This window comes from Onychostoma macrolepis, chromosome 12 (assembly GCF_012432095.1).
Source record: "Onychostoma macrolepis isolate SWU-2019 chromosome 12, ASM1243209v1, whole genome shotgun sequence".
NCBI lineage: Eukaryota > Metazoa > Chordata > Actinopteri > Cypriniformes > Cyprinidae > Onychostoma > Onychostoma macrolepis.
The window spans coordinates 20,454,914-20,482,618 of NC_081166.1; the positions used below are offsets into that span (position 1 = coordinate 20,454,914).

At 39.6% G+C, this 27,705-nt stretch overlaps 1 protein-coding gene across 2 annotated transcripts in view; it reads left to right on the forward strand.

The window, feature by feature from the left end:
• med1 (mediator complex subunit 1) overlaps nucleotides 1-27,705 on the forward strand; it is a 119,017-nt gene that overhangs the window by 64,110 nt on the left and 27,202 nt on the right. The window contains exons 5-15 of one of the 2 annotated variants that reach the window (XM_058793056.1): nucleotides 1,028-1,160; nucleotides 1,257-1,285; nucleotides 3,227-3,298; nucleotides 3,396-3,470; nucleotides 7,447-7,610; nucleotides 7,720-7,831; nucleotides 8,072-8,196; nucleotides 22,504-22,628; nucleotides 23,020-23,221; nucleotides 23,558-23,656; nucleotides 23,777-23,882. In XM_058793056.1, coding sequence (XP_058649039.1) covers nucleotides 1,028-1,160; nucleotides 1,257-1,285; nucleotides 3,227-3,298; nucleotides 3,396-3,470; nucleotides 7,447-7,610; nucleotides 7,720-7,831; nucleotides 8,072-8,196; nucleotides 22,504-22,628; nucleotides 23,020-23,221; nucleotides 23,558-23,656; nucleotides 23,777-23,882 — 1,242 coding nt within the window. The remainder of the gene's footprint in view (nucleotides 1-1,027; nucleotides 1,161-1,256; nucleotides 1,286-3,226; nucleotides 3,299-3,395; nucleotides 3,471-7,446; nucleotides 7,611-7,719; nucleotides 7,832-8,071; nucleotides 8,197-22,503; nucleotides 22,629-23,019; nucleotides 23,222-23,557; nucleotides 23,657-23,776; nucleotides 23,883-27,705) is intronic. The other variant, XM_058793057.1, reaches the window with a different exon arrangement.

The window sequence follows — 27,705 nt, forward strand, 5'->3', positions numbered from 1 at the left end:
GGAATAAACTGGCTCAATGCGGAGATTGTAAAATCTCCCGAAGGTGTTCGGTGTCGCCCAGCCCGCAGCTCTGCAAATGTCTGCTAGAGAGGCGCCATGCGCCAACACATAAGGGGAGGCGATACTCCGTGTGGAGTGAACCCTCACCCCCAGGGGACACGGCTCGCCTTAGGATTGGTACGTCAAGGCAATGGCATCCACTGTCCAGTGGGTCAACCTCTGCTTGGAGACAGCCTTCCCTTTCCTCCATAGCAGAGAAAGAGCTGCTCAGAGCCTCTTAAGCTCCGGGTGCGGTCCACGTATATGCGCAATGCTCTTACGGGACACAGCACGCCAAGGCTGGATCTGCCTCCTCCGAGGGCAGTGCTTGCAGGTTCACCACCTGATCATGGAAGGGCGTGGTGGGAACCTTGGGCACGTATTCAGGCCGGGGTCTCAGGACAACGTGAGAGTAGGCCGGCCCGAACACAAGGCACTCTTCGCTTACTGAAAATGCTTGGAGGTCCCCTACCCTCTTGATGGATGAGGGCGCTGTTAGGAGCTCTGTTTTAGCAGACAGGAATTTAAGCTCAACTGAATCCAGTGGCTCAAAAGGATCCCTCTGAAGGCCAGCCCAGATAGTAGAGAGATCCGAGGAGGGCACCAGGATCTCTCTACTACTATATTAATATATATACTGCAACTGATAAAATGTGCACTGTAGGATGATACTAATAATCTTTTCTCTAAAGGCAGGTGTTGGAGATGTTTTAATTGTTCGCAATCTAATATTGTCATGATTTAGCTAGAGTGTGCCAACATAAATTCAGTATATCAAGGGAAAACAAATACATACAATACAAGCCTCAAAACAGGACTTCTTAGGAAAATGCTGTACTTACTCAAGCCTTGGTGTTATATATTACATAACTAACGTGTTTTTATTTCTGTTTTACTTGATCTAACTTTACTTTAAGGCATCCAAATGATTTAATAAGCTAAATGGTATATTTGGTCTTTCTCTTGTTGTGGTGCTATGTGCCTACAGGTTGGGATCTCACCTGAGCCCCTCGCGTACTGAGTGTTATATCACCTCAGATATGTTCTACGTTGAGGTGCATTTGGATAAAGCAGGAAAGCTTGTGGACGTAAAAGTGGCCCACCATGGTGAAAACCCTGTGGTGAGAGGAAGACTTATGTGGTTATTGTGGATAGCATAATAAAGTTGTATGTCTTTTTGCCCTGTGATCTTACTTTTTTGTCTCATTGTCATGTAGAGTTGTCCTGAGCTGATACAACATTTAAGGTAAGTTAAGGGAAAGTAAATCTGCAAAGTGGAATATGCTGTTTAGGGCCTCAACAAACTTTTGAGGGTCTGTAATTTATGTCGCCCAGTCAAATACATTGCACATCAAAACACATATGCTTCGAAACAAACTCACCAGCCTTAACATTGTTACATATTGATATAATAGCTTTTTACAACCATTTACCGATTATGGATAATATAGAACCCTTTCTATCATTTGACAGATAAAAAAAGCTTTACTAACTTTATGCCACTAAATAAATATTTTACTTAAGAAACAGCCTAAGCTTCTGTTATTTTAAGTGTGTCCAAAAGGATACAAAAAAAAAGTACAACTGTAATGCAATCACCAAAACTGAACCAGCATCCTACTTTATACTACTTACTAGGGATGCACCGATACCACTTTTTCCAGTATTCGCTCGAAACGATACTTTTATTTTTGCTACTTGCCGATACCGAGTACCGATACCGATATTTTCATTGCATTTGTAAATCTTTAAAATATTGGGTACAGAAACCAAAAGAGTATGTACAATGTTAGTTGGTTAACTTCATTTATCAAATAGATACAGTCAAACTAAAATTTATTCAGCATTATTCAGCCTTCAACATTTCTCACATTATCAGAGTTTATTCGTTATAGTTTAGAAAATGGTAATAAAATATGACAAGAACTAACTGTGTCAGAACAAATTCAGCTTGATAATGTCAGATAACTTTGATAGAAAGGTATATAATGGATTACAATCAACCAAAAATTATTCAGACAGCTGTTAGTATGACAATATTTACACAACTATCAATACTTTTGTCGGGCAACACTTAGCCTTCATGACAGCCTGTAGTTTCCTGGGCATGCTGTCAACCAGGTTCATGCAAACCTGAAGTTCAGTTTTTTTCCCAGACTCAGTCTGAATAATTTTTGGTCCCAAATTTGTATAAATTTTCCATTGGAGCAACTTAGTACTGTAATCACGCGTTTTGCTGTAATAATGCAGGGAACCACTCGTTATAAATCTAACTGTGATATTTTCAGAAATAAAAGTCCCTTTTTTTTCATCTGAAACGTGCTGCGATTTATATTCCAAACAAGCCACTCATATAATGCAGAATCACTCATGAAGCAAGCAAAACATGTGCAACGTGCGCACGTATTTGTACTGGTGCAGAATGAGAGGGACAAGTACAGAACAGCCTAGCGCATTTTACACAGGCTTTTAGTTTCACTTTTGACAGAAAGTCGTGTATGCTTAAGGTTGAAAATAAATGATGGTTTATAGTGAATGCCCCTATAAATTGTCTTATATTTACGATTTAGTTATAAGCCAAATGATGCGTGTGCTAAGTGAGCAAACATCAATAAAGATCACACAACAGAAGTGCGCGCGCACTCTCTCTCTCTCTCTCTCTCCCTTCCTCCCTACCGTTAAGTAACTTGTGCATTGTTTTACTTACTTGTTTTTGACACATCCGCCCGAACTACAAACTATCCAGTGATGTCTGTGAGAAAGGGATATTCACTCGATTCGCTCAATCTACTCAGCGTGCTTTGCTTAGTCCATCAGCTCGCGCACATCAGCTTTACAGGCTTTAATACTGAATGTTTAACATTAAATTCATTGCATACATATACTTCGTAGACATCCTTAATCTCTAATAACTCCATTCTGCTGTCTGTTTTTCTGTTGTCGGAGTTTCTTTGTCTGAATATGGCACATATCACATGCTGTGTGGTATCGGCGTTTAGTATCGGGGCATTTTAACGAGTACGAGCACAGGAGCTCAGTATCGGTATCGGTGCATCTCTACTACTTACCCTCATAAAGCCTGTCAGATTCAAGAACTCAGCTCTGTATTTTAAGGTAACAACTGTGATGTTGTGTACTGGACAAGTAATGCATCTAACAATAACTTTTTTTTTTTTTTTGTAAACAGGGACAAAAATTTTGATGAGTTTTCCAAACACCTGAAGGGTCTGGTCAACCTTTACAAGCTCCCTGGAGACAAGTGTGGTTTCCCTTTTTTTTGTGTGTTTTATTCATTATCTTTCAGTTCCTTTTACTATTTGCATTTATTTATTTATTTTTCTCATTTTATTCCACAGCAAATTGAAGACAAAGATGTACTTAGCACTTCAGTCTCTGGAGTTAGACCTCACCAAGATGATGCATATGTTCAGGTACACACATTTTTTTCTTTGCCAAGAAAAAAATATTTCCACAGTATTATACAGTAGCAAAAAAGTACTATTTTGGACATGTTACTATTGCAATTATATATTATGGTGTTACTGTATTATGTTTTATAATGTAGTACATAAATATGGTAATCGGTAACCCTTTATCTGCTGATTCTTGCGCTGAAGACAGTCCTTGGTTGAGGTCGACCAGTTGGTCAGTTTTTGGCAATTAATTGGCACCAATAGTTGATTGCCGGAACTATCGGCTATCTGCAAAAATACATGGCAATAGTTTTTCAGGGTTGCATCCGTTGCTGAAGCGGCTGAGAATGTCCACTGTCATTAGACAGTACGAGAGCGAGAGCATGTGCTGTTTGTTTTGACACGTGACACTGAGGTGGGAGGGTCTGTTTTGGACATCTGGGCATTTCAGAGATCACACACTCATGCGTGCATTGCGTATAGTCATTCGGATTGATAGTATAACCAGTTTTACAACAAATACCACGGTGACGCTATATGGCTAGTTATAGCAAAACTATTGTTAATATGTGGTTACTTTAGCAATTTTATTTTTTTATTTGTAAAAAAAAATCTCTAAAAAAAATTGTCTCCTCTCCACTAAAAAGCTGGTGTGTGGTGGGCATTCTGGTGCACTATGGCTGCCGTCGCATCATCCAAGTGGATGCTGCACACTGATGGTGGATGAGGAGATACCCCCTGACAATGTAGAGCGCTTTGAGTGCTTAGAAAAGCAGAAAAGCGCTATATAAATGTAATGAAGAATTATTATTATTATTATTATTATATTACAGTAGCCATTCTTAACAGTTTATGTGATCTGGCTGTTGATTTTATTGTTATTTTTTTATATAAAAAATGTGCATGCTGTGCGGTAAGAGCGTCTACGGTAATTCATGTTGGCCAAAACACACAAGGAAACGTGTTGTGAAAAAAATAATGTCGGCAATCACAGACATTCGCATTTGGACGGGATTAGATTTCTCAGATGATAACGGAGTTTGCCGAAAAACAGTAGGTAATTTGTTCTGGAATTATTACAGAGGTTGTGTGTGAAAAACACAGATTTGGATGGGATTAAAATCGCTAAGTACAAAAACTGTGAAACACAAATTTCTCTAACGACGCCATGTAAAACTAGTTCTGTCCGAATAGGGCTTATGATGTAATAGTGTGGATAAGCACTGCCTCTGCAGAAGAATATCAGCGCCTGCTTCAATGTCACTGCCTGTTTAGCCCTGCCCACCGATTCACGCATGTAGTGTTTACAAGAGAGGCGAATGCGCAGGTCTACGCAGAAACCAAAGAGTGTTTGCGTTGCCTTCCTTCTGATCCCAACTTTAGGAAAGAGTGAAAGAATGAAAGAGTCAGCAAGAACTTGGAACTTTGTTCACTTCATTTTACCGCGGATTTGTTTACAAACAAGGCACAATTCGATGCAGGATTTTCAAAAAGATTGAAACTAAAAGATGATGCTGTGCCGATTATATTGCATTCGACAATAATGTTGCTACACAAGTGAGAGTAACTGTTTTCATTACATGGTCACTATTGTTTTGTCTCTTCTTACAGGTCATTTGATATGTATTATGTTTTTTGTTTTGTTTTGTTTTTTAACCTAAATCACAGCAGCGTCCATCTATGAAGAATGTACGCTGTCAAACATACACAACTATTAGCCAATCATAGCAGTGGGCGTCCGAGACTTCCGAATCTACAATCCGTCATGCCCATTCAAACAGAGCGTTCTGATGAAGGGTGTTAAAAACAGGACAAAAAATAACTTATTACTTATAATAACTTATTAACACTAGCTGGAGGCAAAACAAAGGGAAAACAGGAGGCGGCTAATTCAAACCAGCGCAGATTCGGCTACATAAAGAGCTTAAAATATCATCTTGTTGTGATGTTGGATGCATAAATCGACGTAGTACAGGCTCCAATTTGAAATTTTAACGCATACCTGCTGCCACTCCCAGACAAAAAAACGACGACAGCTGTGGTTAAACGAGTTGACAGAAACGATCGTCAAAAATGCTTGCGTTTGCAGCACACACTTCTTATCAGGAAAGGTTAAATAAAGTATTGTCTTTTGTTGTTATGGATTATGGTTTGTGTTACGTGTCTAAAAATTTCTTATGCATCTCACAACTATGAAGTAATGTCTGTGTGCATGTGTGTAACAACAAACTGACGATTTATATGCTTAATCATCTGTAATATACATTGTTGTGATTGATAGTGGCTGGACTTATTAAAGAACTTAGTAAGAAAGAATAATCAAATACAGAAAGTTCAAAATTAATTTCTGGAATTTTTATTTGTAGAAACTATTCACATCTTCCTTCAAATGTATTGTATGTAAAGTATTGTTAACTTAACTTACATAATTTACAGGATGTATATACTTCAAAATAACTATTTGGCCATGATACATACATCTTCAAATAATATATGCATCACATTGAATGTTTAACCTACTTTTTATATTTTGGCCCAGTTCACTCTCACATCTCAACATTAGCTGTAAAAATAGTTGCCTGCTGAAACTGAAATATATGTACATCTTCATGACTAGATAGACACAGGTGAGTTTCTCTTTACTACTCGTTAGGTTTCTCTAAAGTTATATGCGACTCGAGTCACTCAATCGGAGGTAATCCTGTCAGGTCGTCCATCCATGAGCATAGGGTTGGCCAATCTGATTTTATCCATTAAAGTTAACTTATTTAAATAACAATCATGGTCCTGCACAGTGAGTGACCTTACATATGCAGGTCAAATTGGATTTTCTCCAGCCATTGTTAAAAAAACATGCTAACAAACTTCATAGCTAACGTTAGTGAAGCGCTCAGTGGAATCTTTCTGCCTCCACAGTCCTGCCCACAGAAAAACGTCACAATGTTTACTAACAGAAAAAGGGTCTATATCCATTTGTATGTAATTTCAATGCTAAAAAAAGTCGGTATTTTTATTTTCTTTGCATACAAAAAGTATTCTCGTCGCATCATAAAATTCAGATTGAACTACTGATGGCAGATGGACTTTCCTGACTATGCTTTTCATACTGGGCCTTGACGGTGGTAATTACTTGGCAGTCAATGGGACAGTTACAAGCCTCCTGGTTTTCATCTAAAATATCTTAAATTGTGTTCTGAAGACGAACAAAGCATTTACGGGTTTGGAACGACATGGGGGTAAGTGATTAATGACAAAATTTTCATTTTGGGGTGAAGTAACCCTTTAAGACCAGTTGTTAACAATCTGTCCATATCAGACTGCGTGACTTTGCCACTTCCTGTGGATGTTTTTAGTTGTATATTTTTCCTGCGACTAATAAAATTTTGGTCGACTCGACCAAGCTTCTTCTCATCAACTAACGGTTAGTCGACTATTAGGGGCAGCCCTAATCTATAATGAATTCATAAATTCATTCTTGCCGCTGTATGAGTTGATTGATATATTTGTGAATATTTTCATTTTAAACATATAGCAAAAAAAGGCAGTTTCAGTCTACAATTCCTACAAAGCTTTGAGAACATAATTTTACATTCAATGTAATGGATCAGTTATTCATAATTTTTATGCCATCGTGATATGCTTTTGATGCAGTGGTCAGACGTTATTTCAGTATGTAATGAACTGAGAGTAACAGTTTTTGGATAAAGTGGATTAAGCAGCTGTTCAGTCAGGCATACTCTACATATAGAAATAGAATTGTTTTGCGCGAGCACTGACCTCTGATGTTCACGATTCCTTGCTGTAGATAAGCATGTTTTAGAGACCAGCATGCAGCCAATTTGTGCTGCCTTTTCTGTACTGCAATCATGCAGAATGTTTTCAGACAAGTCACCAGTTCTGTAGCTGTGTTGACACTCAGCACCATCGTGTATATCAGGAAACCACTGTTATTATTTTTGAAAGGGTGTAATTACTCAGTCAATTTCTACCATAGGATAGCCACTAATGCCAACACTGTGGAGACAATACTTCACGGCAGTGTGGGTCTGTTGACGGCGAGGAGCGGCGGTCATCTAGTATCTCTACAGTGTTATGTTTCTCCAAATGACATCTTTGAGGAGGGAACAGGAGCCCAACTGAACTACACTGATGTCAATAGTAAGAAAACAGTGTCAACAAAAATAGTTGAATATATTTACTTTAAAAAAAAAAAAAAAAGTTTTTATAATTAAGGATATTGGTTAATATCTTCTTTTGTGTTCCACAGTTCCCCGTACTTTAGGTGTGAGTGTGTCGGTGACTGTTGAGGGCACCACATCGGTTTACAAGCTACCCATCGCTCCTCTTATCACAGGATCTCATCCAGTGGACAACAAAGGGTCAGATTTACAAAGAATTAGTTCAATTAAAAATGAAAATTTTCTCTACCAGAGTGTAATCTGGTGTAATTTCTTCAATGGAAGAGCATAATTTTCTTGACCTATGTGGCTTGTGCATTATATACGATAGCTTTGCATGAGAAGTATGTACTTGTTGTTCCACTTGTCTTGTTAATGGTTTATTAACTGTTTATCTAAAGCTTCATTTTTCATTCAAGATATTTCCCCCCCCCCCTCTAGGACTCCATCATTTTCTTCTGTAACAAACTCGAACTGTGTAGATTTGCCAGCATGTTTCTTCCTGAAGATGAATCGCTTGATGCCATTCTCTTTATCATATATAAAAAAAATGGGCAGTGCTACAGGTATGTATATAATCCTGTTTGAAACCGTAGGTGTAGAATTGATCTTAAGTTAGATGTTTTGAAACTAAACGTGGATGACTTTAGTTGACTACTATATCAAAGGGGTTATTATTATTATTAGTTATTATCTTCTGCTATTAAAGGGATAGTTCACCCAAAAAGGAAAATGCTGTCATTAATTACTCACCCTCATGTTGTTCCAAACCCGCAAGACCTCTGTTCATCTTCAGAACACAAATTAACATATTTTGATGAAATCCGATTGCTTTCTGACCGTGCATAGACAGCAATGCAACTACCCATGTTCTAGGCCCAGAAAGGTAAGAAGGACAATTCTGTATTTCACAAATGTATTTCACAAATCTCTGTATAGCAGAGTTATGTTTAATCAGGTCCTGAATTTTGGTGTGGGATTGCACATAGCCTATAGCCTATCACATAGTTTGCATAGTTCCCGCAGTTTTCAAGTTTAAAATGAGGGAAATTCCTGCACACATTTATGATACAATATTTATGTTACAATATCTGAGGGACCGCAGAGCCACGATCACTATGGGAGAGCAAGCCCACTATATAGTGCTGGGGCACACTCATATTACAATAATGCACTATCGTCATTTGCCATTAAAATAATGACAAAAACTGTCTCAAATGAACTATAAAAGCAAGAATAAAGTCATAAAAGCTGCAATCCATTTCTTATTGGTTAAAATGAACAGAGACTATCTCATGTTTTTCCGTAGGTTTTTCACAGGATGAAATTCAGGTCCTGAGTTTAACTGATAATATTGGTTAAATAAATTACAATATTCAGTGCTGTGATGAAATGTTTTCTGCATGGAGTAACGTCATGGCAGTTGCAGCTTGTTCTTATTATTAAAGCAAATAGAAAGCAAATAAGTCTATGGAGGAATATTCAGGGCAATTTTCAAAAGGAATTGCAAATTGTATTTTCAATTGCGTTTTCCATATGTGGATGCATAAATTGTGACAATCTAAATGCAGTTGCAAATCTTGCATTACCATTTGCATTTTCGCACAGTGACTGCCACATTTCAAATGAAAAAGCAAAGTCCATTTGCAACTGTATTTCCCATGTCTTACGAGTTATGAGCCTGTCATATTTAAATAGCAATATTAATTACCACATTTGCTTTTTCACTCTCTCTGTGCCGTGCATGTAACCTGCCAAAACTCAAATGGAATCACAATTCCTTTTGCATTTGAATTTCTGATGTCTACACGGAAAGCTATCAATCAATGTGAGGGGCAGGACTATACTATGGGGCATGTTTGTATTGGGAGGTGATGTCACTCACAGATGACCGTGCAGAATGCTTTGATCAATGGAGGTATTCGGTAAAGGCTCTGCTAAAGGCAGCTGCCAGTCAGTTTGTGCCTGTGTGAACGAACAGACAATCTTCTTGGCATAATACATATATCTGTCTTTTTTACCCCAAATGCGATTATCCCCTGCTAACAGCGGGAGCAACAACGGTACGCACAATAGGTCAATAATCACCCAAACACTTTTCACCCGTCTCAACATCTCTCACTGTTTCTCTCACTCCAATTGATGAAAGTGAGTAAACAGACAGTGCAATTCTACACTTATTACAGTACATTTTATTCCTTTCTTTTAATTCTTTGAACAATGATTGTTTGATTTTTCAAAACACAATGCATAGTCTACTGTTACTATTGTAACAAACGCAACCTTGACAGGGACATTCTAAAAAGCTTGACCTGGCTTAGGCCCCGATCACACCGAACGCGTTTTTTGCAGCGAGAGGCGCCTTTTTTGAATTGTTTTCTGTTGGCAGTGAGCATTCTGCGCACATTTTATGACCCCTGGGCGCCTCGCATTTTCGCCGCCTGCTGCGCCTCGCATTTTGCACCTGAAGTTTTTCAGGCGAAACTTCATTTTTGCCTAAAGTTGATTAAAAAAAAAAATAAAAAAAAAAAGCAACTCTGAGCGGGAAAGCGCCCCATGTCATCGCGTTTTTTTTCCATTGTCCAATCGAATGAATGGAGAGGCGGGCCTTCTGTTGTGGTGACGAAAGTTTACAGTTGCTTAGACAGTCTGTAGACTGCAATAATGGATGAGAGACTTGTGGTGTCTGTTGCGGGTTTTACCCAGAGCTGTATTTTTTAAGGTTTTTGTTAATATGACAGTTTACTTAAAGGTGCAATAGGTGATTGTCTTCAGAAACATTTTTTGTTATGCTGGTTGAAAGTCTCCTCACATCCCGATAGCAATCATTAAGTTAAGTGGTCTAAATGTATTTAGCTGTATTTATATATTCTGTGGAAGGTGTAGGACCAAGAAATGTTTGTCCAATCAAAACGCTCGGTCCGAGCATTTTAATTTGCTTTCCTACCTGCCTGTCAACATATGTATTTGCATACCTCTGTGTACCCGATTCGCGCAGACAGGATACGTCATTAGCGCAATCACAGACAGAGCGAGAATGGCAGACAAACATGAACAACCCGATCTTCCTTCCTGTTATTGTAGTACTTTTACTAACTGTTCTATAAAGCTTTCTCACCGGCGAATGACACATGATGTAGCCCAGCGCTGTTCCCAGTTCCAGTCCTCGCGTCCCCCACTCTGCATATTTTGCATGTCTCAGTTAACACACCTGATTCAGATAACCAGCTAGTTAGAAGTGAGCTACATGCATGAACTGTGTTCCGATTGATATGATCCCTACACAGTGTTCATTGCGCCCTACTCCCTGAGCAGGGGAAATCCGTTGAAGTTTATTTCACTTCGGAACATTCACTCAAGGATTTGCACTGCGCAGCGTCTTCACACACAGGCGAATCTTACTAGAGAAGTGTGAAGTGTGACATAATATACCTCTGTAAATAAATACTATTTAAATTTATGTCTCGCACACTTTAATCCCCTTTGTATGTAACATACGCTCGCTTCGAACTGGAATCATGGCGAGGGCTGGGATTGGGAACCACTGATGTAGCCTATTGTAGTAATGCTGTCTCTGTTATTCGGTCTGTGAGCGTATATGCGTTCAGGGGGCGTGGCTTTGGACGACGATTGCAGGGAGGGTGGGACGTTCGCTTTCAGTGCTATCAGGCTAAAGTTTGCATTTTCCAAGATCTCCTACAGCACCTTTAACAGCAAATTTATTAGACAGCAAGTTGATTAGACTGACAGGACAGTTGATTTGGTGGTTGCCTAGCAACATAAAAAAAACACAGCACACTGCTCTTTTTTTAATAGTCGCCAATAAAGGCAGTGCAGTGCGTCTCATGTTTTCAGAACTAAAAAATGTGTTCGGTGTGATCGGGGCCTTAATGCGAAGATGAGCCCATAATAAGAATGCAGTGTGTTTAATTCCACGTTAAGCATTTACTCCCATAGAATAGCCTACCGTATGGACAACACTTAGCGTGGCTTAATGCATTAAGGAGTGATGTGCTCCCTCTTCTTCCTCCCTATTAAAAAACGGGCTGCAGCATTTTGAACCAGTTGCAAATGTGAAAGGGAAAACTGGTTGATACCAGCATATAATGCATTACAATAATCAAGCCTTGTAGAAACAAAGGCATGAATAGCTGTCTCTAGATCACCAAAAGATAAAAAAGATTTCAATTTACGTAAACCCCTAAGCTGGAAAAAACTAGCACTCACAACAGAGTTTATTTGTTTGTTGAACTTCAACTCTGAATCAAAAACAACACCCAGGTTCTTTACGTGAGTACGGATATTTGGTTGCAAGGGTCCTAAACTAGAGGACAGGGCGTTAACCAAATGAGGGGAGCCAAATAGAATGACTTCAGTCTTGTTCTCATTTAACTGAAGAAAATTATCACCCATCCAGCTTTTGATGTCATTTACGCAAGCAAACAACGCTGATAAGGACTTAGAACCAGGTTTGATTGACATGTACAACTGGGTATCATCCGCATAAATGTGATATGGGACCTTGTGAAACTCAAAAATGTAGCGAAGGGGGAGCATATATAAAGCAAACAAAATAGGGCCCAAGATGGAGCCCTGCGGCACTCCACCAGTAACAGAAGCAGTTGATGAATAAGACTGACCTAACTCCACAGAGAAACTCCTTGCAGTAAAATAGGATTCAAACCAAGCTAAGGCTGAATCACAAATACCAACCTCGGTTTTTAACCTGTTTAAAAGAATATTGTGATCTACTGTGTCGAAAGCCGCACTTAAATCCAACAGTACCAAAACTGCACAATTTCCAGAATCCACAAATAATAACAAGTCATTCACCACTCTTAACAAAGCAGATTCAGTACTATGCTTAGATCTAAAACCTGACTGAAAGGGATCCAATATGTTATTCTCAATTAAGTAAGGTGATAACTGATTCAAAACAGCTTTCTCCAATACTTTGGACAGGAATGGCAATTTCGAGATAGGTCTATAATTGTTAAAATCAGCTGGATCCAGATTTACTTTCTTAAGCAGCGGATGAACCACTGCATGTTTAAAATAGGATGGAACTAAATTTGTCTGTAAGGAACTGTTGATAACGGAAATAATATTCGGTGCAACTGCATCCATCACTTCCTTTAATAGCGACGTTGGTATAATATCAAGAGAGCAAGTGTTTGATCTTAAACTAGACACTATATTCAACAACTCAGCGTGCGAGATGGGATAAAAATTTGAAAATTTAGCTAAACTCGTAGGTAAATACCAAACCTTCTGGGACGGATTCCTAACAATCTTCGATTTAATGCAAGCAATTTTATTTATAAAAAAGCTGCAGAACTTCTCACACAACTCTGGGCCATGACTAGTACCGATCCCGGAGGGAGGATTTAATACAGAGTTGATGGTAGAAAACAAAAGCTTAGGACAATGAGAATATCTCATGATTCCCGTGGTCTTGTCCCGATGGAGCATTTTAATTTATAATTTAATGTATTTGTTATATTTGTGTTTTATTCATTATTTGAAGTTTTTCATTTATATGATTTATTCTTTTGATATAATTGTAATGTATAGTTTAATGCATTTATTGTTTCTCTGTCTATTTTTATAATATATATTTATAAAATATTTAAGGACAAGCAAATGAGCTCATAATAAGAACGCAATGCGTTTAACGCGTTAAGCATTTTACCCATAGAAAACCGTTACGTATTATAATTTATTAATAATGTGTTTACTGAGTTTGGTCTTTAAAAAAACTCTCTTAACGCATTAAGCAACGTTAAGCGTTTTACAATGCCCCTTAGAGGCGCAAATGATTGACAGATGACCATGCGCTCTTATACTGTATCTTGTGCAAGGACGTGCACAGATATTTTGAGGGGAAGGGGCTCAAGTAGAAAAAAAGGACACTTCTCATATTTGTTTCAATTTTTTTTTTCTAAACAAAACGTTATATATATTAACACAACTTTGACTGAATTACCAATTTATTTTAATTCCCTCACACTCACCTAATTGTTTCATGTTGTTTCATTTTTCAACAGATGTCTACAAAATAATCAGTTCACATAGAGACCATGGTCTTCTTTAGCAGTCACTAATTTTATTAACTAAGCCACAATGTGCATGTTTTCTATGCTACTAGTTTCAAGTATATATTTAGAATAATGACTGCACAAAGGAGAGGGACATATTTTCACTAATTATTTGTTTATTTTGCACAAGACAGTAAATTGGTTTAATTCTTTTGGTGTTATTGTAGGCCTGATATAATAATGAGCAAGATTCATTTTTAATGAGCCAAAAAGAATGCACATCACACCTCTGTTTATCAATTTGCACTGGCTACCAAAAGCTGCTTGCATAAAATTCAAGGCATTAATGTTTGCCTACAAAACCACCACTGGCATGGCACCCCTTTACCTAAATTCATTACTTCAGACTTATGTGTCCTCTAGAAGTTTGCATTCTGCAAGTGAACGTCGCTTTATCGTGCCATCCCAAAGAGGCACAAAATCACTTTCACAGACTTTTAAATTAAATGTTCCCTCCTGGTGGAATGACCTGCCCAACTCAATCCGAGCAGCTGAGTCCTTAGCTATCTTCAAGAATTGGCTAAAAACTCATCTCTTCCACCTTTATTTGACCCTCTAACTCTAGCACTCTCTATTCTAATTCTATTCTTATAAATAAAAAAATAAAAAAACTAATCTTCTAATCTTTTTCTAATCTTTTTCTACCTGTTTGTTTTCTTTTTATTTATTATACAATTAACAAAAGCAAAAAAGGCCTCTAACACTAGCTTGCTCTATTCTTTTTCTATTCTATCTGTTTTCTTTTTATTTATTATATAATTTAAAAAACTCTACTGCGTTAAGCTAACTGAGACTTGTTATAGCACTTGCATATAATTGCTCTTTTGTTGATTTTGATTGCTTCCACTGTCCTCATTTGTAGTGATCGACCGATATTGATTTTTTTTTTTATTACGATACCGATACCAGTTATTTGCATGTTTATGTGCCCGATAACCGATATGCAGAACCAATATTTATTTACTGTTATAAAGTAAATTAAAGACTGAGTGAAGTAAGTACATACTTCACTTTGGTTTTTCCTCCTTTCAGTCATCTTAAAAAAAAAATGTTTTGAGAATTAGCAGTCTTTCATGATAAATTTAATCTTCATATTACAACAATAATAATAAAAAAAAACATATTTATAAAAAAGAATCAGCAGCAACACTAATATTAACAATAAGCAAAATAAATGTAGAATGTCTAATGTTTTCAAATGGAGAAAATAAAGGACAGGAGTCATATCAACTTCATTTTAAACTACAGTATTAGTAGGTTTATAAGCTGTTTAATAGGCTAAAGAGTGAAGAATAATTCACTGGATAATGTTAATTCACTGAATAATATTCTTTGGAATATTGGAATATAACGAAACATTGTATTTTATTGCATTTCTCAACTGGCATGTTATATCAGAATTATTAATAATGTTTTTGTCGTTCTAGAATATAGATTATGAAATGCCTGCTGACAGCGCAGTTTATGCATTTACACGGAACTATAGGCTACTCAAACTGCGATCGATCGCGGAGATAATAAATAATCAATTTCCATAGAGTTGTATTTATTTAGATGTTTATTAGGGAAATAATGGTTATATAGTAAATGTTAATATAATTTAGCGTGTTTTAAACAAGTGAATCTTCTTAAAAGTTACATGTGGTGGCCGTGCTGGAGCATTTCCTGAGCATCAACCAGGTGAGTGCACAGCAATATGAAAGCAGCTTCACGAGACTAATGATGAGCATATAGACAACAGAGAGAGAATTAGATTCAGCGCTTTTATTTCCAACATGCGCTCTTTCATGGCTGCGTATTATTTAATTCAGGCGAAGTTATGTCATTTTTGGGACAGACTGACGGATTATCTTATGTGACTCTTTGAGTTTGTCTCTATTTCTTATAAGACAAGCTGCATAAATTAGGCCTACAAATCAGGCATTTATGTAAAGCATGTAATTTGTGCATTTATGGCTGAAACATTAAATAAAGTTGACTAACTACAGCAAATCAAGTACCTGTGCACGCTGTTGTTGTCTCGTCTCCCCTCAGACGCGCTGCAATGGCTATCCTGCGCGCAATTCTCAAAACTCCCACAAGATAGCGCTGTTTACCTGTGAATCCGATATTACAAAACCGATAACAGATTATGGAAAAATGCTTAAATATCGGGAAAAATATTGGTAAATCTATATATCGGTCAATCTCTACTCATTTGTAAGTCGCTTTGGATAAAAGTGTCTGCTAAATGACTAAATGTAAATGTAATATACAGGTGCTGGTCATATAATTAGAATATCATCAAAAAGTTGATTTATTTCACTAATTCCATTCAAAAAGTGAAACTTGTATATTATATTCATTCATTACACACAGACTGATATATTTCAAATGTTTATTTCTTTTAATTTTGATGATTAGAGCTTACAGCTCATGAAAGTCAAAAATCAGTATCTCAAAATATTAGAATATTACTTAAGACCAATACAAAGAAAGGATTTTTAGAAATCTTGGCCAACTGAAAAGTATGAGCATGTACAGCACTCAATACTTAGTTGGGGCTCCTTTTGCCTGAATTACTGCAGCAATACGGTGTGGCATGGAGTCGATCAGTCTGTGGCACTGCTCAGGTGTTATGAGAGCCCAGGTTGCTCTGATAGTGGCCTTCAGCTCATCTGCATTGTTGGGTCTGGTGTCTCTCATCTTCCTCTTGACAATACCCCATAGATTCTCAGGTCAGGCGAGTTTGCTGGCCAATCAAGCACAGTAACACTATGGTCATTGAACCAGCTTTTGGTACCTTTGGCAGTGTGGGCAGGTGCCAAGTCCTGCTGGAAAATGAAATCAGCATCTCCATTAAGCTTGTCAACAGAAGGAAGCATGAAGTGCTCTAAAATTTCCTGGTATACGACTGCATTGACTGTGGACATCAGAAAACACAGTGGACCAACAACAGCAGATGACATGGCAGCCCAAATCATCACTGACTGTGGAAACTTCACACTGGACTTCAAGCAACATGGATTCTGTGCCTCTCCACGCTTCCTCCAGACTCTGGGACCTTGATTTCCAAATGAAATGTAAAATTTACTTTCATCTGAAAAGAGGACTTTGGACCACTGAGCAACAGTCCAGTTCTTTTTCTCCACAGCCCAGTTAAGATGCTTCTGACGTTGTCTCTGGTTCAGAAGTGGCTTGTTAGCCCTTTTCCTGAAGACGTCTGAGCATGGTGACTCTTGATGCACTGACTCCAGCTTCAGTTCTCTCCTTGTGAAGCTCTCCCAAGTCTTTGAATCAGCTTTGCTTGACTGTATTCTCAAGCTTGCGGTCATCCCTGTTGCTTGTGCACCTTTTCCTACCCACATTCTTCCTTCCAGTCAACTTTGCATTTAATATGCTTTGATACAGCACTCTGTAAACAGCCACACCTTTCAGTAATGACCCTCTGTGACTTACCCTCTTTGTGGAGGGTGTCAATGTTCGTCTTCTGGATCATTGCCAAGTCAGCAGTCTTCCCCATTATAGTGGTTTCAAAGAACAAGAGATACCCAGAATTTATACTGTAGGGATGGTCATTTATTCAAACTCAAATGTAAATATTCTAATATTTTGAGATACTGATTTTTGACTTTCATGAGCTGTAAGCTCTAATCATCAAAATTAAAAGAAATAAACATTTGAAATATATCAGTCTGTGTGTAATGAATGAATATAATATACAAGTTTCACTTTTTGAATGGTATTAGTGAAATAAATCAACTTAATAGATAAACTTTTTGATGATATTCTAATTATATGACCAGCACCTGTATATGCCCATGATAGCCTATATTGCCTTAGCTAAACTTTAGCTAACTTATTACATGGTAGCTCATGAGTCATGGATGTTAGCAAGACAAATTAACTATATTTGCCTTTTAGATAATTACCTGTAAATTTGAAGCACAGGTGACTTAGTCTTTTGTTCATCACCACTCACCACACAGGGTTGCCAGGTTTTCACAGCAAAACCCGCCCAATTGCTCCTCGAAACTAGCCCAAAACTAGACTAATCACATTTTGAGGGGAGTCCCCCGGTAAAATACCCGGAGGGTAAAATACACTTTTTGGCAGGGGTTCCCCTGGTACATTTCGCACTCCAAGGGCTAAAAAACATGTTATTGGGGTCGCTTCAACCCGCGGCAACAGTGTTAAAGTAGCCCACTTGGCAATACTGCCTCCACACCAAGACAAACACAACCGGAAAGGGAAGGAGGGCTTCACTTCTGCGGCTCTCTCTGCCTGTCTGTGACTGTGATGTGCCAATCAATGTGCGCTACGCTACACTGCTGTGCGCTGCGCGGCGACACAGAGGGGAGACCGGCATCGGAACGCGACTGTCTCAACACATGCCTCACAGGTGTGGCATATCAAGATGCTGATTAGACAGCATGATTATTGCACAGGTGTGCCTTAGGCTGGCCACAATAAAAGGCCACTCTAAAATGTGCAGTTTTATCACACAGCACAATGCCACAGATGCGCAAGTTTTGAAGGAGTGTGCAATTGGCATTCTGACTGCAGCAATGTCCACCAGAGCTGTTGCCCGTGAATTGAATGTTCATTTCTCTACCATAAGCCGTCTCCAAAGGCGTTTCAGAGAATTTGGCAGTACATCCAACCGTCCTCACAACCGCAGACCACGTGTAACCACACCAGCCCAGGACCTCCACATCCAGCATCTTCACGTCCAAGATCGTCTGAGACCAGCCACCCGGACAGCTGCTGCAACAATTGGTTTGCATAACCAAAGAATTTCTGCACAAACTGTCAGAAACCATCTCCGGGAAGCTCATCTGCATGCTCGTCGTCCTCATCAGGTCTTGACCTGACTGCAGTTCGTCGTCATCGTAACCGACTTGAGTGGGCAAATTCTCACATTCAATGGCGTCTGGCACTTTGGAGAGGTGTTCTCTTCACGGATGAATCTGTACACGTAAGATGGCAGACAGCGTGTATGGCGTCGTGTGGGTGAGTGTTTTGCTGATGTCAACGTTGTGGATCGAGTGGCCCGTGGTCGCGGTGGGGTTATGGTATGGGCAGGCGTATGTTATGGACAACAAACACAGGTGGATTTTACTGATGGCATTTTGAATGCACAGAGATACCGTGACGAGATCCTGAGGTCCATTGTTGTGCCATTCATCCACGACCATCACCTCATGTTGCAGCATGATAATGCACGGCCCCATGTTGCAAGGATGTGTACAAAATTCCTGGAAGCTGAAAACATCCCAGTTCTTGAGTGGCCAGCATACTCACCATGTCACCCATTGAGCATGTTTGGGATGCTCTGGACCGTGTCACCCATTGAGCATGTTTGGGACGCTCTGGATCGGCGTATACGACAGCGTGTTCCAATTACTGCCAATATCCAGCAACTTCACACAGCCATTGAAGAGGAGTGGACCAACATTCCACAGGCCACAATCAACAACAATTCAGTCAAACGTATGCTACAGGTCAGTACTGTGCTACGGTAAAGTTCAAAATAAATAATGTTAAACATAACTGTAACAAGGTTCAATATGATGAAGAACGAGGAAGTCAGGGGTGGCGAGTAAACCAGTTTATTACTCATAAAAAATAATCCACAAAACCAAAATCAAATGCTGTCGGGCTCTCTGCCTCCACAGTCTCTGCAGCACACAATACACAGTGCTCAGTCTCCACTGTCATTCAGTCTCTCTCTCCCTCTCCCAGGTCTGCGAGTTGCTTTTCACCCGTCTCTCCCCCCAATCACTGGAATTAAATGCAGGTGTTAGTCATCATTCACTTGACCTCCTTATCCCCGCTCGTCTCTGCACCCGCTCTCCCGCTGCAGCCTGCAATAGCCTTTCCCGTCCCAGGAGGTAATAACGGAGGGTGAGGACGGCCCACCGAATGGCCAAGCACTCTTTTTCAATGGTGCTGTATGTGGTCTCCCTCTTCGAGAGCTTCTGACTCAGATACAGCACCAGCCACTCCTCTCCTGCGACCACCTGGGACAGGACAGCACCCAGCCCCCTGTCCGACGCGTCCGTCTGCAACAAAAAAGGGAGACCAAAGTTAGGAGAGTGTAAGAGCGGCCCGCCGCACAGGGCAGCCTTTACCTTGGTTGTGGCCTGTTGGCACAGCTCCGTCCACTGGACCGGATCTGGGGTCTCCTTTTTAGTGAGATCAGTCAGCAGGCTGGTGAGCTCCGAATAATTAGGAATAAACCTTCTATAATATCCCGCCAACCCCAGGAACTGCCTCACCTCCTTTTTGGTCTTGGGACTCGGGCAGGCCACAATCGCAGCTGTCTTATCAATTTGGGGACGCACCTGCCCATGTCCCAAGTGGAAGCCCAGATACCGTACCTCCACACGCCCAATTGCACACTTCCGCAAGTTCGTTGTGAGTCCAGCCACCCTCAGTGATCTCAGGACAGCGTGCAGATGTTCCATATGCCGCTGCCAATGATTAATGATACTGTGTATAATGATGTCGTCGAGATCAGCGGCGTAGGCACTATGTGGCCGGAGGATTCTGTCCATGAGCCGCTCAAAGGTGGCGGGAGCCCCGAACAAGCCGAACGGAAGCGTAGTAAATTGGTGTATTATGAGTTTGTCTGTCCTGAGCCTGGAGCAAATTCTCCATAGAGAGCCGCCCCAATGTGTGGAGTTTTTGAAGGCCCCTCCTCCCAAGCCTCTCTAATGACGTCAAGCACCCCCCGGGGCTGACGACCATAGAGAAGCTCGAATGGGGAAAACCCAGTGGAGGCTTGCGGAACCTCCCGCACTGCAAACAACAGGGGTTCGAGCCCTTCTGTTGCATAATCCACCAGCACTAATGAAAAAAAGATGTCCACGTGCTGAACGTTCTTATGGCCCGATGAGGTCCATACCAATTATCTCGAAGGGGGCCTCTACCAGGGGTAATGGGCACAAGGGCGCTTTTGAGGGGGCCAGCGGATTAACCAGCTGACATTCACGACATGCCGCACACCACCGGCGGACGTTCTCGTGATTGCCCGGCCAAAAGAATCGGGCCATGAGACGCTCACGTGTCTTTGCTTCCCCCAAGTGGCCTGCCATGGGACTACAATGAGCCGCCTGGAAAAGCATTTCTCAACAGCTTTTTGGGACTAACAATTGGGTTGTATTTCCTTTTACCTGGGTATCATGGCGCCCCGCCTTTGGCCATCTTCAAGGGAAAAATAGGGATAGGAGAGCGGCTGATCAGGCTGGAGAAGCTGTTCGTTGATGGAGCAGACCCGGTCATACGCGTTTTTGAGCATCTCATCACGAGACTGCTCCAGAGGAAAGTCATCCACCTCAGGGGGCTTTAGCTCCTCCCTAGCTCTCGTTTCCTCCGAGCCAGTCAGTGAAGGTCCTGAAACCGCATCTCCAGTCTGGGCCACCGCTTGTCGGTTTCCCCGCCCCATCTCCCAAGAAGCATCCGCACACCAAATCCCCAATAATTGAGTAAATGCTGGCCATAAAATGACAGGTAATAATAGATTATGACGGAATTTTTACGACCCTGTCATTTTGAAAGTGAAAGTGAAAGTGACGTGACATGTGGCCAAGTATGGTGACCCATACTCGGAATTTGTGCTCTGCATTTAACCCATCCAAAGTGCACACACACAGCAGTGAACACACACACGGAGCAGTGGGCAGCCATTTAGTTGGGGGTTCGGTGCCTTGCTCAAGGGCACCTCAGTCGTGGTACTGAAGTCGTGGAAGAGAGCACATTCACTCCCCCCACCTACAATTCCTGCCGGACCTGAGACTCGAACTCGCAACCTTTGGATTACGAGTCCGACTCTCTAACCATTAGGCCACGACTTCCCCAAATGTGATGTGTTAAAGCAACCTCTGGTATTATGTATTGTGCCAAGAAGGTTGTCTGTTTGTTCACACAGGCACGAACTGATTGGCAGCTGCCTTTAGCGGAGCCTTTACCTCCAATGATTCGGCACGGTCGTCTGTGAGTGACGTCACCTCTCAATACAAACATGCCCCATAGTATAGTCCTGCCCCTCACATTGATTGACAGCTTTCTGTGTAGACATCAGAACTTGGCAGGTTACATGCATGATGCAGAGAGAGTGAAAAAGCAAATGTGGTAATTAATATTACTATTTAAATATGACAGGCTCATAACTCGTAAGATATGGGAAATACAGTTGCAAATGGACTTTGCTTTTTCATTTGAAATGTGGCAGTCACTGTGTGTACGCGAAAGCGAAAATGCAAACGGTAATGCAAGATTTGCAATTGCATTTGGATTGTCACAATTTATGCGTCCACATATGGAAAACGCAACTGAAAATACAATTTGCAATTTCTTTCGAAAAAAGACCTGAATATTCTTCCATACAAGTCACATTAATTGTCATTTATTTATTATTGTTCTTGTAAAATAATGGAACATTATAGGTCATGAATATTGTCTCAAAGGTCATGGAAAAGTCATGAACATTTATTGGTACAAATGTGTACGAACCCTTTCAGAATTTTAATTTTTGGGTGAGCTGTCCCATTAATTTGTCTAAATCAGTGGTTTTCAATTCCACTCCTGTGGTACCACTGCTCTGCACATTTTGTATGTCTCTTTTAATTGAGAACCATTGGTCTAAATGTCAAAATGAAAATAATTAGGTATATCAGACATTTTTATTTAAGTGTGAGCTAGTAATGTAAGCTTTGCTAGTGTTTATACAAGACCACATAAATTTAGTTCTACCTCTCTATTTTTTTATTTTATTTTTATTTTTTTTTATAGGTATCCCTGTTTTTGAGACAGCGCCCACCTTGTTCCCACTATATGATCTCATCATTAAGAGCCAACTGCACGAGGAGGGAGAGGCCAGTCCTCCTGTTTTGGCCAAATCAATGCGTTTTTATGCAGTGAGTATTAGACATTTTGACAACATTTTGTTAGACAATATTAGATAACATTTAAATTTTTTGTTTTTAAAGTTACAGTTTGTTGATTCATCTATCTTTCTCTCTGTCTCTCAATAGATAGATAGGTAGGTAGACAGTTTTTATTTAGTTTTCAAATAGTGTCCTTATTGACACATTTTTAGACCAGGTCAAACAAAGGTTTTAGTGAGCCAAAATTGGTGAGCAAATGAGTTCATGTCCATATGCATTTGACAACTACCCATATATTCTTAACAGAACATGATTCCTCTATTAATAATAATAAATAATAAACCACAGTCTATTAAAACAGCATATCATTATGACTATGTCCATCTGATTCTCTGAATATTTTGCCTTTCTTTCTGATTAGTCTTTACCAGGACAGCAGCATTGCTATTTCCTAAATGGTGATGCTCCAGTGCAGGATGGGAGGTCTCTTCAAGGAGCTTATGTTTCCAAGATTCCTTTCAGACATCCTGCTCAGGTGCCTGCTCTTCTCGACATTATAAGACACCAGGCTGCTTACAACATGCTGATTGGTAGCTGCGTCAAAAAAACTTACATTAAGGAAGGTGGGTGTGTTGTCTTTCATAATAATTATGTCTATAGGAGTTGGTAGATTAGTAAAAATGCTTTTGCCAGTACTTGATGGAACTTTAAGATTTACTGAAAATGCACTACCTAAAGAGGAAAATATGATTGCATTGCAAAATATGGTTGCATAAGCAATTAATTATTCTGACAATTATTTATTTAATATTGTTTGGTATTATATTTTAGTATTACTAGTATTTAGTATTAGCAACAAAAATGCTTAGTAACTTTATAAGACTGCAAAAAGTGTACTAGAAATACCAAAAAATATCAAGCTGTACATTTGAACAATGCACATCATTTTACATTTTTAGCAGATACTCCTGGACTGCTGCAGTTTGAAGTGTGCCCACTAACTGACTCAAGCTTTAGTGTGTCTTTTCAACACCCTGTAAATGAATCACTTGTCTGTGGTAAGGAAACCACACTTTACATTTTAGTGTTGTTTTACAGTGTCAACTAACATAAGTGTGAGCTTAAGTTACCATAATTTTGCCTGATCTGATGTCTGACTCAGTCTGTTTTTCTCTCAGTGGTGATGGAGGTGATTGACTCGAGACAGGTAGCCTGTAAACTCTACAAGGGTTTATCTGATGCTTTGATCTGCACTGATGACTTCATTACCAAAGTAGTCCAGAGGTATTTATAACAGATGACAGATGCTTATCTTGAAGACTTTTTGCATTTGTACTATATATGTATGTATGTATGTATGTGTGTGTATATGTATGTATGTGTACAGATGCTGGTCATATAATTAGAATATCATCCAAAACATGATTTATTTCACTAATTCCATTCAAAAAGTGAAACTTGTATATTATATTCATTCATTACACACAGACTGATATATTTCAAATGATTATTTCTTTTAATTTTGATGATTATAACTGACAACTAAGGGAAATCCCAAATTCAGCATCTCAGAAAATTAGAATATTGTGAAAAGGTTCAATATTGAAGACACCTGATGCCACACTCTAATCAGCTAATTAAATTATAAATTAAAAAGCTCCATCAGGACAAGACCACGGGAATCAGATAAGGCCTTTACACATTCTGACTTGGCTGCGGTTGGAATTGAACTGCGGGTTTCGTCTGGCCAGAGGAGAACTGGCCTCCCGACCCCGACTGGTTTCTCCCAAGGTTTTTTTTTTCTCCATTCTGTCACAGAGGGAGTTTTGGTTCCTTGCCGCTGTTGCCTCTGGCTTGCTCAGTTGGGGACACTTAATTTCTAGCGATTATCATCAATTTGATTGCACAGATACTATTTAAACTAAACTGAGCTAGACAATGACATCTCTGAATTCAATAATGAAATGCCTTTAACTGAAAATTGAGTGTTTAATCTTATTATACATTACTGACACTCTATCCTCCAATTTGATACTGTTAAGTACTTTGACACAATCTGTATTGTTAAAAGTGCTATATAAATAAAGGTGACTTGACTTGACTTGACTTGACGGAGCTCACTTCTAACGAGCTGGTTATCTGAACCGAGTGTTTTAACTAAGCGAGACATGCGCGAGGACTGCAATTGGGAACTTCTGGGCTACATCATGGTGAGAAAACTTTATAGTACAGTTAGTAAAAGTACTACAATACCAGGAAGGAAGATTGGGTTGTTGATGTTTGCCTGCAATTCTTGCTCTGTACGCACAGCGTGCGTGAATGCGCTGATGACGTATCCTGTCTGCGTGAACAGGGTGTGCAGAGGTATGCAAATACATACGTTGACAGGCAGGTAGGAAAAACAATTAAAACGCTCGGACCGAGCGTTTTGATTGGACGAACATTTCTTGGTCCTACACCTTCCACAGAATATATAAATGATTGCTATCAGGATGTGAAGAGACTTTCAACCAGAATAACAAAAAATGTTTCTGAAGACAATCACCAATGGCACCTTTAAATGTGGTTGAGATTGCAGCATAATCTTGGTTAAAAGATTAACTTTTTGATAATAATAAATCTTGGTTATCTTGGCTGTGTGATGTTCTCAGCGAACATCGTTCTAAACTCAGGGCTGCTGAAAGGTTATGGCACAAATCAAAAAATCCTACTGACCTTAATGTGTATCATCTCTTCCTTCTCTGCTAATGTCTCCACTGCTAAAAGGACATACTAACATAAAAATTAACAATTCGTCTAACTCTCGAATGCTCTTTAAAACATTTTCCTCCCTTCTTTGTCCCCCTCATTCATCAACTCTCACAGCTGATGACTTTGTGCACTGATGGTTTTAATTTTATTAATGAAGAATGTGGCAGTTTTCCACACCACAATCTGTCAAGCACATCTTACCAGCAAACATACACTCATTCACATCCTTCTCTTCACTCTCTGAGGCAGAAGTCTCCAAACTAATCCTTTCTAATCATCCTACTACTTGTCCGCTTAATCCTATTCCATCTCATCTCCTTCAAGCCATTTCTTCTGCAGTTGTACCTGCACTCACTCACATCATTAACACATCCCTTCACACTGGTGTTTTTCCTTCAGCATTTAGACAGGCTTGTATAACCCCACTGCTTAAGAAACCCACCCTTAACCCAACTACAGACCGGTTTCCCTTCTTCCTTTCATTGCAAAAACACAACGAGCTGTGTTCAACCAAGCCTCTGCCTTTCTCACACAGAACAACCTCCTGGACAGCAACCAGTCTGGTTTCAGAAGTGGACATTCAACTGAGACTGCCTTGCTCTCAGTTGTTGAAGCCCTAAGACTGGCAAGAGCGGATTACAAATCTTCAATACTTATCTTGCTGGATCTGTCCGCTGCTTTTGACACGGTTAACCACCGGATCCTCCTGTTAACCCTATTGGCAAAGGACATCTCAGGAACCGCACTCCAGTGGTTTGAGTCTTACCCAGTGTTCGAATTGAGGGGGAGGGGGAGGGGGAGAGCAGCGTTGCTCATCTGCAACAAAGTGCAGATGTATGTACGATGTAAGAGATTAATTTATCATACAGTGTATATAATTTCATATAGTTAATCAATATCACTCAAAGAGTGCCGTTTTTTCGCAAAAATAACTAATTTGATATTGATTTTATACAACAATTCAATAAACAATGAATCAATATTAAGAGACTTAACGTTTTAGACAACACTGCCTATTTCTGCTCTATTTCACCAACAAAAATGGTTCCAAACACAGCCACAGCGCTGTTTTGCGTCTCTGAGCAACATGACGATGTTTTGTTCCTGAATGAATTAACCGTTTAAATGAGCAATGATTCACTTATTTAATAGTGACTTGCTGCCACCTACTGGCAGTTTTAATTTCACATTTAAAGTGTATTTTCATTTTTTTTAAATAAATTCTAATATCAGTATTCAACGTTTTAGGATTAAAATATTAAAACATTATTTATGCATTTAGTACTGCAGGTTAAAGCACCCCGTCCCTCTAAGCTGCATTCTACATACATCTAAATGCCACTTCAGATGCAGCTTTTGTGTTTCCTCTGCATTGCAAAGATGAATTTTGTTAATAATGATTTTATTTGTTTGGTAACAGCCCCAAATATCTTATTATTCTATCTTATTGACCTATTGAATAAATATAAGAATTTGACACAAAAGATAATGCACACTTCTAGAAAAAAATGGCTTTATAAAGGTAAAAATGCCCATAAGGGTAAAAAATCTCTTTAAACTTGTTGGAAAAGGTTAATTTCTATCACACCTGTGAACTGACCACACAGAATATGAAGAATATCAAAAACTGCAGGAGTCAGTTGTCTAAGGCAGTCCTGCAGCGCAACACACTCAGCAAAATATCGTCAATAAAATCCCAGAAAATATCAAGATATAATTTTTTTTGTCAAATGTCGCACACCCCTAGGCTAGATATGTAATTCTTCTTTGCTTATTGATTGTTTGGCACACCTAATTCACTGATCATCGTAAAATAAGCTTTTATCTGTGGGCTTTGACACAATTCGAACACTGGTCTTACCTCTCAGATAGGTCCTTCAAAGTATCTTGGAGAAGTGAGGTGTCCAAGTCTCAGCATCTAACTACTGGGGTGCCTCAGGTCCCAGTTCTTGGACCACTTCTCAGTTCTTAGACTCTTCTCTGTCTACATGGCATCACTAGGTTCTGTCATGCAGAAACATGGCTTTTCATATCACTGCTATGCTGATGACACTCAACTCTACCTCTCATTCCATCCTGATGATCCAACGATAGCTGCTCGCACTTCAGCTTGTCTAACAGACATTTCTTGCTGGATGAAGTACCACCACCTTCAACTCAACATTGCCAAGACAGAACTGCTTGTGGTTCCAGCAAACCCATCATTTCATCACAATTTCACCATCCAGTTAGGCACATCAACCATAACTCCTTCAAAAACAGCCAAAAACCTTGGAGTTATGATTGATGATCAGCTGACTTTCTCAGATTGCATTGCTAAAACTACCTGGTCCTGCAGGTTTGCTTTATTCTGTTG